The sequence below is a fragment of the Clinocottus analis genome, unplaced genomic scaffold (assembly GCF_023055335.1).
Source record: "Clinocottus analis isolate CAN_PGR_092001 unplaced genomic scaffold, fCliAna1.0.p SCAF_12, whole genome shotgun sequence".
Classification (NCBI taxonomy): Eukaryota; Metazoa; Chordata; class Actinopteri; order Perciformes; family Cottidae; genus Clinocottus; species Clinocottus analis.
Window position 1 is genome coordinate 3,266,830 of NW_027175843.1, and position 19,365 is coordinate 3,286,194.

The 19,365-nt window shown below is 43.5% G+C and overlaps 1 protein-coding gene across 12 annotated transcripts in view; it reads right to left on the bottom strand.

The window, feature by feature from the left end:
• Window positions 1-19,365, bottom strand: part of tns1b (tensin 1b) — a 150,188-nt gene that overhangs the window by 19,123 nt on the left and 111,700 nt on the right. For 11 of the 12 annotated variants that reach the window (XM_068573142.1, XM_068573143.1, XM_068573141.1 and 8 more), the window contains 5 exons: window positions 19,237-19,297; window positions 17,524-17,599; window positions 15,277-15,406; window positions 14,907-14,974; window positions 14,360-14,480 (listed from right to left, as the gene is read on the bottom strand). In XM_068573142.1, coding sequence (XP_068429243.1) covers window positions 14,360-14,480; window positions 14,907-14,974; window positions 15,277-15,406; window positions 17,524-17,599; window positions 19,237-19,297 — 456 coding nt within the window. The remainder of the gene's footprint in view (window positions 1-14,359; window positions 14,481-14,906; window positions 14,975-15,276; window positions 15,407-17,523; window positions 17,600-19,236; window positions 19,298-19,365) is intronic. The other variant, XM_068573137.1, reaches the window with a different exon arrangement.

A 19,365-nucleotide genomic window follows, 5' to 3' on the forward strand; every position in this document is an offset into this window, starting at 1 on the left:
TATGATCGGTTCGACTGTAAACGGGATGGGCTGATGTAGAAAGCAGATAAATTCATGAACATCACATCATTTTAAGTTGAAGCGGATGGAACCCCACAATGTGGATTGTGTTCAATGAACACAAATGCACATACTGTACGTACATACATACACTCATGCACACACACACATTCACACACCACCACACCCAAGTCCAGTGAAAAGGGAAGTCGGGTGCCCCCCCTCCGCCCCTGATCGGGAGAATTTAGTCATCACTGGAAAATCTGCGTCACCGAGTAAGGAAGGCCTGAAGGGTTTTCCTGGACTCTGTCACCGAACACAAAACAAAAAGCTCAACATGCTGAGAGTCACACTGAAAAGGTTGAAAGACACTCTTTTCCTTCCAACCCCACTTTCTCATACAGCCAACACAGCAAATCAAGTCAGACAGATGTATGTGTAATGTCTGAAGTAGCACAACTTCCTCTCCTTCACACCATTTCAGAGCTCAACAATAAGGATTGTGCTTTTGTCCAAGGCTAGTAAAACACCACTTTGGGCGAGGAAATGTATAGCAAGTGTATAGCATCGTTTTTTCCAGAGCCGACGATGGAAATATCGACGGAGTGAAACCATTTCACTTCCTTCCTGTCTGTTGAGAGTTGCACATGCGCAGTACTGCTCAGGCAGGTAAAGACCAAGTTCATGAGCTGAACCGCAAGCACTTCAATTATTCTGGAAACAGGCGTTTAGTCGGGTGGAGTTAAAAGGATGTGGGTTAAACTCAGTTACCTAAATGATAATGGTTTGATTTTATATAGCGCTTTTTCTGAATACTCAAAGACGCTTTACATGGGAATCATTCACACAGTGACGAGAGGAGCTACCATGCAAGGTGCCACATCAGGACTATCTAACTTTCATACACCGTAGTCGCAGCTACGGGAGCAATTTCAGGGTTAAGTGTCTTGCTCAAGGACACATTGACGCCGGCTAGCGGTCCTCTGATTGACGGACACCCCCTGCTCACCACTGCACCACGGTCACCCCAAATGAATAAAGCTAACAATTAGCTTTGGTCTCTTTATAATTGCTAATATATAAAACAATTTGCATGAGGACAAGACACAATGTAATTGAATTTCTGACCCATTTTCCCGACTGGGCAAGGGTCAAAACTGAACTCATAAACATTAAACCCTGCATTAAGTAACAGCTTGTGTGGTAACGCATTTAATAAGATAACAATACCTTGTCGGATAATTCCTCTTGTACTGACCATAAAAGTTCCAAAGTAACCTCATAACTCTTGGTGAGGCGTCTCCTGATTCTACAGCTGGGAAAGAAGCAGCACAAAGAAGCTGTCTGTGTGTCTGTAACTTATAGATATCTCCATCTCAGCTTCAGTGAATACTGGGCTCTGTAATGGAGCTCGGTGGGCGTACACACAAGCCGGGCACTGCGAGGTCTCCTTGGCTGGCCCGGGGCAACTTGCCAAGGCAGTGGCGCACTGTAGCGGCTGCTGGTGGAAACAAATCTGGAGGCTCTTGGTCACAGACAAACACAGTTTGTGTTTTTTTTTTTTTTACTGCTAATCCGTTAGTGTGTTTACTCGATTTGTACGTCGGCGGACCGCATGTGGGAAAAAGAGGCTGTTGTAGCTTCTAGCATGTCTAGTCTGATAAATGGCCTGTTGCCGTATTGCGTGCCATTTGGATAGAGTACCTTCAGTGTCCGTACCGTTGTCATGATTACCATAGTCAATACAGACCGTAGCCTAAAAAAAAAATTATTGTGAATGCAAACTTTTCAGTTTTCTGGGACCTGCTGATGTGAATTCTCCACTAAAGCCAACGCTGTCTCCCCTCCGCTAAGACAGGAGAATCCAAATCAAGTCATCATTACACATTTACATAGCTCATGAAACTGCTAAGTATCAAGTTTGGTGCTTTGGTGCAGACACACACACACACACACACGCACACACTTTAAATGCATCAGTCATGTAGATAAACATAGACATAAGTCATGAAAGAAGAGCTCCCCTCACTCTCTACATGTCAGTACCTTTATAATCACCTGCCCCGAAAGCCAAATGTATTACAACCCTTCAAACAAGTCACCTTGAGGTAAGTGAGAGTCTCGTCAAAGAAAACAGCAGAAACACCTGTCCTACCTGTGCGAGCAGAGGACGAGGGTACAATCCCAACATAAGATGATAAAAGCCCTGCAGCGTAGCCCCCGGGATGGGACACAGGGGGATTACAGCAGGAGTTTGGGGAGTTAGTTTTGGCTACTGCTCGTCCTCCTCCTCCTCTTCCCTGTCCTCGATAGCTGTGTAGCCGGATCAGGAGAGCTATGGCAGTTGCTGTCTGCTCAGTGGCTCGCACTCGTCTAAAGGCTGCGCCTGCTGTGTGTGTGCGTGTGTGGGAGGTCTATCACAACAGCCTGTTTGACGGTGTATGGGGTGGGGTGGGGGGGACTATTTAAATGTAGAGCTTGATAGAATGACATCAGTCCCTGTCGGTTAGTCTCTCTTCCTTGAGGTGTACAGTTTGTTTTCTACATTCGGTAAAGAAAAGAGTTTTGCTCTGTACAAACATATCCAGAACATACAACTTGAAAAATTGCTGAAAAACATAATAAGGCGTATACCGTCGGCGGCATGCGTAGAAATGAGCCCTTTCCATGCGCACATATACAGTGATGCCCCTCCTTTAGCCCACTGGTGTCAAAAACACTCTATGTAATGGAAAGAGTTACCTCGTCCAACAACGGTCATTTAATGAGCCCTCTTCAAGCGAGGAAGCAGGGAGAAAACTCCACCCTGCTTCAGGCAGATGGAGAAAACAGAAATGCGTAGTGGGTAAAAAAAAATAGAAAGATGAATACATTGAGTGGCTGCTGATCCGATATGGAACATAAGAGGGGCTCACTGTTTTTATTGGTTAACATTAACAATGACGGAGTCATATATGTAGACTACTTAATGCAGCTGTTCCCTTTGACGGTTCGAGAATTCAATTTATTGAAACAAAACACAACCTTTTCCCACAGTTTCAAAGCTTTTCAGTCTGCCGTTGAGTTTATATATCACCAAGCCATCTGCTCACATTAGCATGCGGGACAGGACGTTACTATCCAGAACAATTCCTCATTGGTCATTCTGGCTGATAACAATAAACATGTGACTTTGGCCTCCACAAAACATTGCCTCTATGTCCACCCTTCTTTCAAGCAGATGGAATTCACTGGAGGTTTCAAGATTCTGGATTATTGCGATACAGCTTTCCCTCATTTGACTTACAGATTGACACACCAACTCTCTTTTTTTCCCCTTTCTACCTCCACATCCTTGGCCTCTCACTCCATTCTTTCGATGGGGATGATGGGGATGATGGTGATGATGGTGATGACAGCGATGATGCCAACTGTAGTCCAATGATCCCCCCCTCTCAAATCAAATGAAAGACAAATTTAGTTTCCCCTCTGTCTTCACTTTGGAAACGATGTGACTGATAAGCTTCCACAGAATCCCCATTTGTACAACAGGAAATCTAATATGTCACTTTTTACGCCAAGCAGACTATTTATGTTGAGACTGCTCCTGTGCACGGTGCTATGTCTGCTGCTGTTATCCTTTGGATGAAATGAACACACGTAAGCCTCCACAAATAGCCTTTCCGTGTTCCTTCCCGGGATAAGAAAGGGCATATGGATGTGCGATATCTTACACTGTGCGTGTCCACTGTCCACACCGGTGTGTGTGTTTGGATGTACTCCCCAGGAGGAAAATACTTTGTGATCCCAAGCGTATTAGGAGAATGTCTGCGATCCCAACCCCATTCGCCCTGACTAATTATACAACAGCCGGGGAGAGTGAACCATGTCTGACCAGTCTGGAAAAACCAATTGGTTGCATCGTTACATCCTCTGCATCAAAAACATTGAGGTTTATCCCAAAAAAGCTGTCAAAAACAAGAGCAACTTAAATGAAATCAAGCACATCATGATCATAAAATGCATACATTTTTACTGTTCTCATACTAATACGAGTCTTGACAGTCAACGAATATTGCACAAGCACAACATCCTAGATCAAGACTGAACTCTACAAAATACAAAATGTTGAAGGTGGAAAGGTGGAGCCAGATATTTTGAGGTTCTGTCGGCCAGATGGTGCAACTGTGTGACCTCGTGATCTTTAAACTCTGAGCTCTGACCCCTGTGGCAATAGATCCCCTTTACAGCGGAAATAGCATGTTTCCTCTTTAACTCACATGGACAAACACGCCATGTGCTACACTCTGTACTTGTGTACTTGTGTACGTGCGTGTGTGAGAGAGAACGTGTGTGTGTGTGGGTGTTCCAACAGTTAAGCTCCGCTGGCCACAAGTGTCACATTAATGAAAAGCAATGATGAAACATTTTCTGGGAACGTCCCCTCAGGCCTCAAACGCTGAAAGCACTAATAGTCTGACGGGAATACGGCTCTGAGAGTATTTACATTCAAGAAGCCCGAGAGAATCATGAGCTTCAGTAGCTGGACATGATAGTATGTAAGTTTAGCCTGATGCCATATTTGGACAAAGTTAATGGCTGAATTATTGATTTGGCAACAAAGCATGCCTGTGCTGTGTGAGAGGGCTCAAGGACAGCTATTAAAGTAATACTGTGGCCTTGTAAATGATCTACACAAGAGGCTATGACATCGCCTGAGCTGGACTCATTTGACTTGAGAAGATCAGAGAAGACTGATGATTTAAATGAGTCAACAGAGACCTCATAAAATACATCACAATATATCTGGATTACAAAATCAATGTCAAACGAGCCGAAATGTGAACAATGCCCAATGCAAGAACTTCCATTTGAATTTGGATGGAAAGTCTCAGAACATTAGTGGAGAGTCACACCAGGATGTACAGTTCATTTAAATACAGTTGAGTTGTTGCGAACATCAATAGCCCCGAAAGTGCTTAGTCAAATGTAAGTACAGGAACTCATTCTAATGAACACTGGCCCTGCAGTTCATTAAATATACATCAAAGATGACTTTGAATCAATGTGTGTGAGTGCAAACTCTCTTGGAGTAGAAAAAAACAAGGGCCAAGGTAATGGAGGGTGAGGAGGATCATTATTGATGTTGATCTGGATGTTGTGTTCACCTTCAAAATGGCCGAGACTATGATATAGCTAAAGGTAGGGTCTTATTTTTATTCAACAAATATGCTTTCAAGTTTACGTTCGGTATTTACATGCTAAAATAAGCCGTTACCTACCAGCGGCGACCTGAAGAGGCAGTACTTGTACGTTAAATGTATGCTGATGACATAGTTTTCTTTATGTGCATAATAACTAACTTTGGCCCATGTATTCGATTTGTTTACGCCTGAACATAAACACAACTGTCTGTATGTTCTTTACAAGGAAGCCCACAAAGACTCACAAACCTGTTTTTAATAAAAAAAATCTGATTATTAGCTAGCTTTAGGAATACAACAGGGGAAGCCACGCTCTTGATGCACGCTACAATCTTCTCCCACATAACATACATGAAACTGCTTTACAAGCAAGCAGGTTTCTCTACAACCCGTTGCGTCCCTTTACGAACAAACACTAAATATATCAGCCAATAGCTATATCACCATTGCCAAAAGGTTCAAAAGCACAATCTATTGAATTTAGATAGTTTTAAGTATTTCCTCGTCTTTAAGCTTCTACGTGGGCTTGCACCTCTCACACTGAATCACTTCATAATGTGGAAGGATAATAGCGGCCAGGTAACAAGAGCAAAGACCAGAGGAGACGGTGTTGTCCAACAGAGATGTAGCAAATTTAGGCTAACAGTCTTCTCAGTCAGAGCTAGTAATTACCCCACCTTTATACAAAATCAAAGAGATGTCTTAAAGCAAAGCAAACCAAACATTGAGGTGGAAACCGCCATGTTAATTAATGTGCACTCTCCCTGGTAAATACATTAAAAGACGGTAGACTACATTAGCACAAATAATTGAAAACAACAACAAATGCATAGACATAAACCCCCCACACGCACAAGCATACACAAACACACGCCATGTGTTACATATCAGCCGGACAGATCATCAATGCAGGGCATTATGTTTCACTCTGGACGAGGTTCTGTCTCAGGAAAAGTCATTAGCAGTCGTTAGCAGCAGGGTTGCGTAGGGAAAATGTCGAGGGCCAAACGAGGAGAGGTTCTGAAGAGCTGGCTGTATCTATCTCGCTCTGGGGCTAAGGGGAGGCTTTGATGGGCTAACTCTTTCGAGCTTCGATCCAGACACTACAGAGACAGAGCCACTTCAGCCTGCCTGAAGCCTTGATAGCTCAGACAGATTCCCCCTCAAAGCAACTCTTGAAAGCTCTTGTGCTAATCAACATCGTGGTGAAGGCTTCAGACTCAAATGGGTCGTGCTCTGGGTCAGATACTTCCTGGTAATATTCACGCTGCAACACCAATATTCTTTAAACTGCTTTGAACTGTGAGAGATCTTTTGTGTACTTTCAAGCGATACGAACTTTTTAATTTCTATTACATCGAGTTAGAGTGTCCCCAATAGCTTCTTTTTCACTTTTCGAAATCCCAACAGACTCACATGTAGGCTGAAACAATACAATGCATACTTGTCAAGACTATCAAGTAATAGTCTGTATTTCTTGACAGTCTTGACAAGTTTGAAAAATACATGTTTTTAATGACTTCAGCTCACAAGCAACGAGAAGCAAGGACAACCCAAATAGAAATGGACAGCATGTGTTCTTTGATGCTCCTGGCAGGAATAATGGCGAGTGTAACGCAGCTTTTCTCCAGCAATGCTTTTTGTGAAGTGAAAAACCCGTGTTATGACAAAGACCAGGGAAGGCCGGTGCATGAATAGAACTCTCTTTAAAAAAGAAAGATAATAAAAAGGGAGGAGAGGCCAGTGTTCCCAATGGAGCCAAAAGATAAAAGCTTTTTGAGTTCACGCTGAACACGTTGTCCCTCTTTGCTTGTAAAGTTCATCTCCTGTGTTCATTCACCCCTCGGCTCTATTCAGTCCACTGAGTGACCCATGCAGGAGGATGACCCGCACCAATAACACAGCCGTAACTAGACAGTGGCGCCTGATAAAGGAAGTGCAACTCTTGGTCTAAACCAGCAGGTAAGCCGGTGGTTCTCGAACTGTGAGGCGCGACCTTCTAGTGGGGCGCGGAGGTATTACAGGAGGGGTGCGGGGGGAGATGCAAAAAAAGAAAGAAAAGAGAATCCTTTATTAATCCCACAGTGGGTGAATTATTCTCTGCATTTTACCCATCAGCCTTAGTAATGAAGGAGCTTTGTGCTGCTGTGAAGCTCTGGGGCTTCAGTGTCTTGCTCGAGGACACTTCAGCATGAAACTATGGGGAGAAAACAGGGATCCAACCGGCTTCCTTGGTCATCTTTTTTGCCAAATATGAGTTATTTTTTGCACACATATAACTATATTTTCCATCGTTTTCACAAAGTGATTGCACATGTTATTAGTTTTTGTCAGATGGAGCAATCTGGTTTACTTGAAAGGGATTTACATTTTCTTTGATCTATTAATTAAAAAAACACGGATGTAGGAGTCTCTAAAAGTTGGACCATTTTGTTCCAATGTTGTTGGTGCCAAGGCCCGAACACTTTGCTTTCTCCAAAGTGGGGCGTGACCGAACAAGTTTGAGAACCACTGGTTTAAGCTAAAAAAAAGTTAAGCCTAGAAAGTGAATCATGTTGAATTAACCAGACTTCTCAATGTCATAGTTAAATACCACTTCATCCACGAGTACTAGTTAACCGTTAAATGAGAAAGAAAAAAAAAGTGAATTATGAGGTACCTCCTCCTACAGCGGGAAGAAGATAAACGATCTTGTGAGAAGCACTTGTGAAAAGTGACCGTGATGAATTACGGCTCTGCTGCGTTGCTTTAGCCAGATCAGCTGTGTAAAGATGGCTGCCGAAAAAAAATAAAGAGGGAGAGACAATGTCTGGACGAAAGCTGCATCCTTGAGGAGGTAACAGACCGCTCATTTATTCCCTCACATTATAGGCGACAGATAACCCCCTTCACCCAGGACTCGCCCCTGTCCCTGTAGCCCCCCTCCCGCAGCCAGGAAACAAACAGGGACACCCCATAACACAAGGCACTTGTTCTCTCTTTGAGTCCAATGGAGTCTTTCCAAGAAGGCTTTTATTTTTCTGTCTTGGCTGTTACGCAATCAAGAGTTGTGCAAGGTTTGGATTCAAAGCAGCCTAATCCGCCCAAAGCCTCGGACTAGACTGAGGGATTGATAGCACAGAGGCCTGTTGCCAACACAAAAGGACCAGACGTTTCCCCTCCGCATCTTCAACGCCACCAGCCGACGACTTTGTCTGTCTGCGTCGACGGGGCCGCATTCCTGAGCGGGGATGTAGTGTCAGATGTGAGAAACCAGAGGCCAGCAGTCATCCGGAGAGGTGGACTTCCTCAAATTCACAGTGAGATGAACAAGTTAATCTCATTCTAATTTTATCATGACTGAATTCATCTGGAACAGTAACAACATCTGAGCAGCCAAAGATCTAGCTGAAGCCAAAACGTAATGAACGGAACATTTTCAGTGTTGCTAACAGTATGCAGTCAACAGCGCTTTCATTTAGAGTTAGCAATGCTTGTAGTTCACTGCTCTCTGTGGTAATGTACTGCTCACCTGGCTCTTGAACGACTCTCAGTCATCCGTTGGGTCAAAACATCCTTAGCGATGATATCATTCTGTTGCATCAACTTCTATCTCGGCCAAGATTACGTAACCCCTCTGAGACCCCGCCCCCTGTCTGTCGCTCAGCAGGAAACACAAATACAGACTCACTCATTTGACTTAACATATTTGAGCTCCTCTCTCTTGCTACAGGAATGTAAAAACAACTTGTCTGTGCCCAACGGGGCGGGCATGGCCAACTCATCCATCCTGTTGGATAAGCTAAGGTCGCGGGGACAGAACGTAGACGTCTCCCTCTAACTGGTGTGTACGGGCTCAAAGAGCACGCCTTAACCTACTGGTGAGAAAGTGGCAAACAACACGAAGACACACACACACACACACCGTGGCTGCCCTTTCTGGACAAAAGGAAGTGCTTTTTGGACCGGGAATAAACAGTAACTTATCAGAAAATGAGCACACAGACTTCAATGTGACTTCAAACATTTTAACTACAATGCCCGTCACAAATCACAGAGATCAAATCACTTTATATTGAGTTTAATTATAATTATGTTTAACTAAATGTTCAAATTGACTGAGAACACACTGGGAAAGGGTGAAATTCCTTCGACAAAACACAGACAACGCTTATGCCGGATTACGCAATGGTAGTGACTTGTCACTCATAAGCTAGCCACGGTCTAGTCAAGCATATGTTGCTTTATTGTCTATTTTATTTCAACTTTGGGAAGTATTGAAATTGACAAGTCGCCTCCTGATGGCCATTAGAAAGAATGCAGGTTTAAGGTAACTTCAGCGTTCCCTTTCCAGGACCAAAGGTTGCTGCCTGATGCTAATAAAGCTGACTCATCTTAGGTCTTACTTCTGTAGTTTCACCGATTATTTACTGAGATACGGGAACACTAAAACACAGTTTACCCCCGTTGAACCAGGAAGGCAGTCTGCAAACTGAATGGTTCAGTAATAACTTCGCAGTTTAAATTAGTTGCATTTCTTCCAAATAAGTTTGGCTTACCTGGGCGGTTACCTGAACAACCATCTGTCTGTGTTTCTTGTTACTTTAGACTTCTCACCACATCTCTGCAATTTACTTGAGAAGTAGAATGCTGTTTTTTCTGACAGCGATGGTGGCTAAATCAACAAAAATAGAGCCAAGTTGTGATAAATCTGAATTGTCCTTTACGCCGCTGAAAGCAGCCAAATCTTCCTGCAATGTGCCATAACTTTTTATCAGATTCTACTTCAAAGAGTTCACGGGTGAAACACTACAAATTAACATATAAAACCAAATGGGACCAAGTGTAATTACACAACCGAATGTCAATAATTTTCCAAAATGAAGAGAACATCAGGTTTCTACTTTTCTGCAAATAACTCCTCAGACTAAAGTACCGAGAATCCTACTCACATATTGTGAAAGACGTCAGCTGCTGAATTTTCGACGTTTCTCTCCGGCGTTATAAGAAGCAGAGGGCGAATTGGACACAGGTTCTAAACTCTTCAACAGCTATCAAACCTCGAGGAAAGGCGTCGGCGTCCCCACGCTGAATGAAGGGACATCGGGCGAAAACGCTGGACACAAACTGACCATATCGCCCCTTAAGAAACGGTGTGTCTGTGCCGAGCGGCAGCGTGCACAAACCCACACTGACATTCTCTGTCACTCCTCCTCCTGTGAACGTGTGCACAAAAGAGCTTCACAGTCTGCCTTTAACTCCTCCGACTCCTCAAAGGAGAGAGAGAGAGAGAGAGGACCACTGAGAAGTCGGAGACGGAGGTAAAGTCGTATTAAATGACAGATTTGGGATTGCTAACGACTGAATTGTGAAACTGTGTTCAGAAGCAGAAAATGAGGTCCAGAAATGTCAAAGCGCTGACTGCAGCGGTGCTTTTCTGGTTGTGTTTTTCCCTCAAAGCCAAATCCTAATCCTAAAGAAGAGGTTCTTTACGAAACACAGCTGAGTTTACTGCTGATATCATTGTGTACTGTAAATGATCTGAATATATATATATAGAACTGAACAAAATCATCAAAAAAAACATTACATTTTGAAAAACTAATTGCATGATTATCTTTCTCTTATTTGTATTTCTCCATCTTGTGAAATGTGTCTAAATCCCCCCTCTATTCTATTTGTTTTCTATGTCTCACAGTTTGCTTTTCTCTCTCCTCCTCATCCCAATATTCCAGAAATGCAGTGGGTTGGCCAGCTGAGTCCATCACTGGGACTAAATGGTCCAAAAACACCAGGGTTTGTTATTCCCCACGTGACTATCCATATCCTCTGATAAAAATAGACTCAACCATCAGCTTTAAAAGAAGATATCCAACCTCCCAGCCTTATGTGATGTTACTCAAACAGGACTTTTGGATCGTATTTCATCTTCACACAGGCGCCTAAAAGAAGCAAACAACCGAGCCCCTAGAGGTTTTTGTTATTCGGGGATATTTTCAGTCACACAGCAGCCATGGGCCATGGCACAAGACTCTTAGATTGGTGATTAGAGAACTTTGAGATAAGAACGGAGAACAAATGGTGCTGAGGTCTTTCCCGCCAAGTAACGTCAGATCATCAAGGACCAAGTGCATCCTTGTTTGATCAAATTGTTTGGCCACCTCTTAACCTTTTGGAAACCGTGAGCAAAAAATACTCCCGCGCCCATTTTGAGTCCCAGCATGCCCCATTTAGACAATCTTTTGGCATAACATACGTAATCTTTTCATTTTTAAACCGAACAACACAGTTTTTTGACTGAACAGGCTTTTTCTTTCTAACGGGCTAAGGCTTTGTTTTATTGTGATTTTTGTTGCAGATTTTGATTCTTTAGATCCTAATCTTTCCAAAAAGGTGTCTTATTGACCGCTTCAGGTGAGTTTTTTTCACAATCATACATTTTTTCCCCACGACTTTGCTGAACAAAAAAATACAATAAACAAGAATTGTAATCAATTTGGGATTCCTTCGACGACTCCAACACAGGAAAAAGGAGGCACAGTTTTCAACGGGTTAATTAAAGATGTATATATTACTTGCAAAGACCTTTATTTTGAAGTTTAATGTTTTTTTGTACACTTTAAAAACACAATGCAAGTCAATTTCAATCTTTGGAAACCAACAACCACACATTACTCACCCAATGTTGAGCCCAATAAAACATTGGTCGTATAATTTAAAGGTTGATGCCTCAAGAACCAAAGAAGAGACAATGCAGTTGCCTCACGGCTTTCTCGAAAAAGAAACTGCAACTCTGACAAACTGCCTCCCTAAACAACACTACTTTTTGTTCCCAACTAACACTTGAAAAGATATACATCCTCTCCAGTTTTTCCTTGTTTTCCCCTCTAAAACCCACTAAGTGCTTGTTCAGCACCAACAAGTGTGTAGCCAAATGACCAGTTTCCTGGAAACCCTTTTTCTCTTGTTTCCGTGTGAGGAACCATTTTAACTCGAGCTTTGCCCATTGGACTGTGCTGGCTGGATGAAGTCCGGCCTACAGGCCACTTACCGGACACATTTTCAACACCCCTATGGAGAACTCCAAGAAGTCTCAAAGCAACTAAATAAGAGCTTGTGATTATGCATGTTTGCATAAGTGCACTTGCTTGTTTATTATGCATTTTCACTCATGTCTAAAGCTATAATTATGTTTATTAATGTGTGTGTGATGCCATCAAAGTCACACTGAGGCTACAGTGTGATATGTACCATGATATGATAGTACTAAGATATGCGTACACACACACACACACACACACACACACACACACACACACACACACACACACACACACACACACACACACACACACACACACACACACACACCTCCACTGAAACAAAATGAGAGGACACTTACTCCTATTCTATTTTAGAAAGGCCTATTTCAAGCTGCCTCTGAGACACTTTATGGGCAGTGATAGAAGGTAGCCAAGTAACCTTTGACCTTTGGCTATCTGGGAGACTAACCATAACCATGTTGGACGGAGTGGGGGAATATGAGGGGGTGGGAGGGGGGATCAAGGACAACCCACATCCAGCTAACATCCCTCTTGGTCCATTTTGTGAATTGTCCTTTAACTTGAAGACACAGGTCACTTTTCACTTCATAAACAATGCTTTAGTATTGTAGTTGCAAATACACATGCATATCTATATATATGTATCACAATACCTCCGGTGAAATGGTTATGAAATACAGAACCAAGACAGAACATTTTACAATGGCTGTCAAGTTCTTGGAGTGCTTAAAAAAAACAACCAAGCTGACCGCCCCAACAATCGCGCCACTTTGGAAGGCCAAACAACCGGCTCGCCGCTATCGCTGAGGGCGTAGCATTGCTTACTTTTTCGGGTGGCGGAGAAAGTAGCACTTTGGTCACGGAGCGACCGCCGCTCCCTCGACAGGAAGGCCCCGTCCATGCCTGTGGCTGAAAACCCAGGAATGTCTCGCACCCCGCTCGCGTCCCAGAGGGCCTTTTGGCTTCTCCGCGGCCATAATTTCACCGCAAATGAATTCAGTGATACCAAAAGTCTCTTTTTTTAACATCGAGGACAGCATGACGACCTTATAATGCTGACCTGGGTTGATATTTGGGACAAAACGCAGTGAATAAGCTGACTTTTTTTTCATTTACTTTGACTTATTTAGTTTCCCTTCTGTGATGATATGATGCTTGTAATGTGGGAGCAACTTTGTGATCCATCGACGGGACTTCACAATGTTGTAGACCCCAAAAAAAGCTTCAGCATTTATACGGAGAGACAGCTGCTACCTTATGTCTTGTGATCAGACGACATTCCAACACTGGCTTGAACTTAAACCTGACTTCAGTTTGACCCCGTCGCGTGGGAGTTTTAAAAGAGACGCGAGTGTAAAAAAAAGTCTTTAAACTCCATTAGGACGGAGGCGGAATCTTTCCTCTGTGTCACGCAGAAACACAAAAGCAGCCTTGTTGCAGAGGTCAGCCTGGTGACATGCCGTTTATGTGTGTGCATGTGTGTGAAGCTAAAAAAAGGATCCCAGTATCCTCTCAACCACAATAAAGTGGATTTCTGCAGTCACATGGACCGTTTGCATAACATTCATGTATAGTGACCTTTCTCAAGAAGTTCATTCAGGAGTATTTCCCTAAAAATACACTTCAAGACACAATCTACTCACTGATTCAGCTAATGAAGAGGGTGTGAGCATCCTGGTATTGTCAATTAACTCCTACTGAGGTTTGTTTGCTGAGGATTGCCAACAATATGACACAAATGTTCAATTGCTGGAGTTGTAAAGAGTCACATGTTAGACAATGTGCTGATTTACTTACTGAGAATAAGCTGCGGGTAAATGACTGCATGTTAGCCTAATGTGGCCACAAGGGCCGTGGCTGTAAACATTAACACCTTGTTAACTTTACAGCACAGGGGGGGTTGTGGTGACAGACACTATATATGCATTCAATTTAAAGTGCGCCGTGTGCAACGAGGTGAAAAGTCACTACCCCGTCCATCGCCTTCAAGTGGACGACGAATCTCTAAGACAGTACATCTAACGAAACTCTTTTGGACTCAACTCTGGCAGACCTTTACTCGTTGAAGTTTAAAAAAGGACAGCGCCTGAAGAGTTTAATGCTAAATACAAGCTGGAGTCCAGCTGCACTCACCGTCTGCGGTGTCCTCACAGTTCTGATTGAAGTTTTCGTAGGAGTCCCAGCGGATCAGGGGGTCTTGCGTGTTGTAGTCGACCGAGACGCTCGGACCGTTTTCTAGTTGATCCACACCTTGACCCGAAGTACAAAGAGACAGAGCACAACATGTGAATGTCTTTAAATTCATAGGAGAGCGTGAGAGGTGTGGGGGGGGGGGGAGATAGATTTTGTCTCTAAAAAGTTTGAATTTAACTTAAATAGGATTATTTCCTTTTCATTTTGTTCACTTTATTTGATTTATTACAGATTTGAGAGAGAGGGAGTTTTTGCTACCAAAATAAAATTAGAATGATGAATGTGCAGGGCATCATGTACGATTATTGGATGAGATGCGTCTCCGGTTCAAAACACAGCCGGAGTCTTTTGTTGCATGTCATTTCCCCCGTATTTCCTGTCTGCATCTCAACTATGAACTGCCAAATGAAAGCAAACTGCCCTGAAAGTGAAGCACAACGTGTGGAAAATGATCCGATATACCAATAAAACAGCCTAATTGATTCTTACCATGTATTTTCTCTGGTCCGAAGGAGAAAATAAACTCCACTTTTCCATATTCGGGAAACCTATCATCTGCACATACAAAAAGGGAACATGAATCTTCAAGTTTACGGCAAAAATGATTAAAAGAAAATACATCCATTGAATACATTCTTAAGGGGAGGGCACACAAAATATATTTCAGTTTGGAGCAGCAGAATGCAAGATTAACCATGGACAGACACACACACACACACACACACACACACACACACAACCCATCTCATTATCACCCAGCGGAGATAACGACGGGTCAAAATTTCAGAAGGTTTCTGATGCTCGTACATGAATTGACAGTTGAACATTCGGAGGTCTTTGACCCCAACATGTCTTACCTTTGAATGTCTCATCGAGCTCGTCCTTCCCGAACACAATCCCCAGGTCGTGGACGGCGCACGTGTGAAACTGCACCCGGAATATCACGTCTCGGCACGGGCTGCGGTAGCGCTTGTGGTAGCACTTGAGCTGGAGGGGCGAGAACCATCAGAGGAACTTCAAAACACCGGACGAACAGCCGCAGCGCCGCGACTCAACAGAGCGGTTTATTAGAGTCGGATAGCGGTCGAAACCGATTCCCTTTCTAGCTCCACGGGCACACAAATAACCGTTCACACGTGTCAACACCGATAAGACAAAAAGAAAAAAGTTTAGGCAAAAAAAAAACAAAAAAAAACGCAAGATCAAATCACTGAATCGCTGAGCTGAAAAAAATATGAAATGATCTTTGTGAAACACGAGCCAGAGACGTGCCGGCTTGATTCAGTGCTCACTACACTGGCTGCGAGCAAGAGAAAGCGTTTAAGACTTTATATATATTTATATCCCTCGTAGTGCACAAGCTTTAAGAGAAATACTAAAACCACACACAATCCTGTGTGTCCCTCCTGCTGTGTGCTGCTGGGCCTGTTCGCTTTTTTTTTTAGAAGGACCTCACATTTACAGGTTACTGGAGATATATCCCTCAACCCAAACAATTTGGAGCTCACAAACTGCGGCTGGAAAGAGTAAAAAAGAAATAATGAACTGACATAATTAGGTATAATTTACTATCAGGCAAAAAAAGAATCCAACAGCAGCCAAGAGCTAAATTGGAATATGACTCTGAGAAAGGTGGGACTGACGTGAGTTAAACAAACCTATTTTCTACTCGCGGGGCGACGAGAACAAACAAAACATATACGGCCCCCAGATCCACACAAGCACAGAAAGGATTGAGGATGAGAGGAAGACAAAGAAGAATATCCTGTGGCTTAGTGCAGCTTTCTGAGGGATATGGCAAACTTCCCACTGAGGGGTCCGTTCCACCCCATGCTGAGCCAAGTTTGAGAAGACAAAGTAGAGGGAAAACATTCATTTTCAGCTTCCATGTCACCTTTACAGCCCCGGCACAGTGTCATGTCCGCACACAGGTGTAAAACTAACCGAAGCCCGGTCCACCCCACGTGAATAATCTGTCACGTCAAATGAAAAGTGTCAAAAAATGTGAAGCCCTTCCGATAAAGTTCCTCACTGTTAGCTATTTTGAACATAGAGAGAGAAGCAGAAGAATTTGAATCCTCTTTTAAAAGGTTTTCCTCTGTGATTATCTTTTGTTTTAACCATTCAGTGATGAATCATTTCTGGGTCGTCATATCGTCCATAACTCATTTCCTTAAACACATACCAGTGCAGTTTTTGAAATGCAGGAGCACACTCCGTGCTGACTGATGCCTCTCCCGTTTGGCCATAAGGCCACGGCTCACATTGCCCGTGTTATCTGAATAATAACGAGCGTCGGGGCGGCCGCGGCTCGGCAAGCCGATGCATTCAGCCGAATCCATTATTTTGTCTTAAATAAAGGATGAGATATGAGCTCGGCTCTGAGGGGGCCAAAACCAAACGGCCTTGGGTGTACAGTAAGTGCTCCTTTTGAAATCATGAGCCCTCGAGAACATCTCGTGGATAACATCATGGCACGGATGACAGCAGAGGCAGAAACTTTGCTGATGTGTGCAGTTCTTCTGCTTGAACTAAGTGCAAAATAAGTCACTAAGTACTTCATTGAGGTATACACTTTACCCCCTCATCATCTTTAAAGTGCAAATGGCTCGAGAATCTATTTTTCATCCTCAAAATGTGAAACTATGTCTCACAAAGAAAAGGAAATAACCATCCCACCGGCACTCTGGAGCGATTGCGTCGCGCTAAACGGTACCCTGTGTATCCCAGACGCCGTTGTGAAGGAAGTACAGTGAAGTGCATTGCCGTGTTGACGTCATAGTTTCCAGCAAACATAATGTGTGCTAATGAGGGTCTATAAAATGAGCTATAGGGCCCAGTCCAAACTGTCTTCCTCCAGCTTTTTATGGCCCTATTTCTACTCTGAATGGACACAATAAAACTGCTGCAGCATATGCATTCAGTAATACACCCAACGTCCGGATTGGAAAAAAATGAGACAATAAACTGCCTCACACAGGTGTTAACGTGACGTAAGACAAAACATGTTTCCAGTTCATTGTTTCCGACTTGCGATGGGACAGAATGAGATCCAAACAAGTAAGATTTGATGTCTTTTTCTTTTTAAAATGTGCCGTTCTTACCAAAATGTCGCCTTTCAGAAGAAGACCGGGTTCAATGGTGATGCAGATGCTGGTCTGGCTGTCACCCTGCACATTGCTGCAATATGAAAAAAGCCACAACGCGTTAGATAACAAGCCTTCGTGTACAAATGACCACAGTACAATCCAACATCCCTTCATTCGTCAGCTCACGGCCTCCCTTCCTTTTGATGCTGCTTGTCCGGGTACCACCGCAGCCGCACGATCAACATCGTCTACCGACGATCCCTTATTTGCTTCAACAGTGGCCGTCGTAGAGGCTAATTTGGGGTATTAGTGTCTACATGATTGTCTCACTAGAAAAGTCGGATCAAAGGCCGGAGAGTGTTAATAGAGAGCATGTGAGACGAGACGGGGAGGAATGCGAGTTTGGGCTTTAAGCGGCCGACAGTCTGGAAGAACATGTGCACTGATGGTGTCACACTTAGTTATGGTTTATGCTGTGAATATTTTTTTATATAAGCACTATTGTAAGAATGCACATCATAGAAAGAGTCCCATGCGAGCAGGCTTTCGCTTTTTACAGTGACTTTAAAACACTTAACATAACAGCTCCACAGCGACAACGAGCGGGGGAGGGAAGCAAATAGTTAGAAATAGGCAGGACAAAGAGGTTAGGGAGTTTAAAGCTGCATTGACACAATGTGTGTGTGTGTGTGTGTGTGTGTGTGTGTAATGTGAAAAGGTGTTGCTTGTGGTAACGAGCTCTGTGAAGCATCGAAGCATCTTTCAGCCCACGAGCTCTGCTCTTATTAACCTCGTTTCCACACGGAGCGTGGAGCGCTCCCTCAGGAGTCGGAGGAGACCGGCAGAGCTAAAAGGAGAGTTGGACTTGCATTCATTGGGTGGCCAGAAGCATAACTTCAAATGAAAGAACTCAAGGGGTTTCTGGTGAACCTGATACCTACAGGAATTAAAAATAACTCTATAGAAGAAGGAAAAAAAAAACCCTTCTCGCTGTTGGCCGTATTGAATTATTTAGGTCTTATCGACGCATCGGTATTAAACTGAGAACATGACTAGTTTATAGTTCCTCACAGTAACTTTTGGGTTAAAAATACTAGTCAACTATTCAAATTTTAGCTTTAGATACAGCATGATCTGACATCTGCCTGCATGTTTTCTTTCAGCCAGCAGCAAGCAGTATTTATTAGGAGATCCAATGAGCTGAGTGTTATATTTAAAATTTTAAAAAGCCATCCGGTGTGGTGTAGCTGCAGCTCGCATGCCTTCCTCGCCCGTCTGAGGGCAGTGCAGCTCTCCCCTCCTCTCTCCTCGAACATCACCCTCTTCCCAAAACAACAAGAGGAAATCGCAGAATCCATTTATTTCCATTTTCCCTTGGCCCTGGCAGCCGGTGGGGGTCCTCTCACAGGAAACGCCTGCAGGCGTCCACACGGATGCCTTTCTGCCTGTTTCATTGGCTCTCCGGTCACAAATTACACAAAGGGGTGATGGCGGCCTCTAAAGTGGGGAAACGAGAGCCTGCTGCTGGGGAGGCTAACTAAACACAACACAGAGTGTAAACTGGCAAGAGGGGTGGCGTGTGTGGATATTTTGGGGGGGCTGCGAAGTTAAGGGAGAAGCTATAAAGAAAAATCAGGGTTGTTTTATTTTTATTATTGAGCCATTACGAGCTCGCTATCCCTGGAATCGTGTAAAAGCATTTGAGTGTGAGTGTGTTTTAGGACTTACTAGATCCCAGATGTGTACACGGGCTGCATGGCCTGGTAGATCTTGAGAAACGGACGACAACCTGGAACACAATATTCTTTTTTTAAACAGCTGTTAAAACAGAAATAGCGCGCGTTTAAAAATACGGAC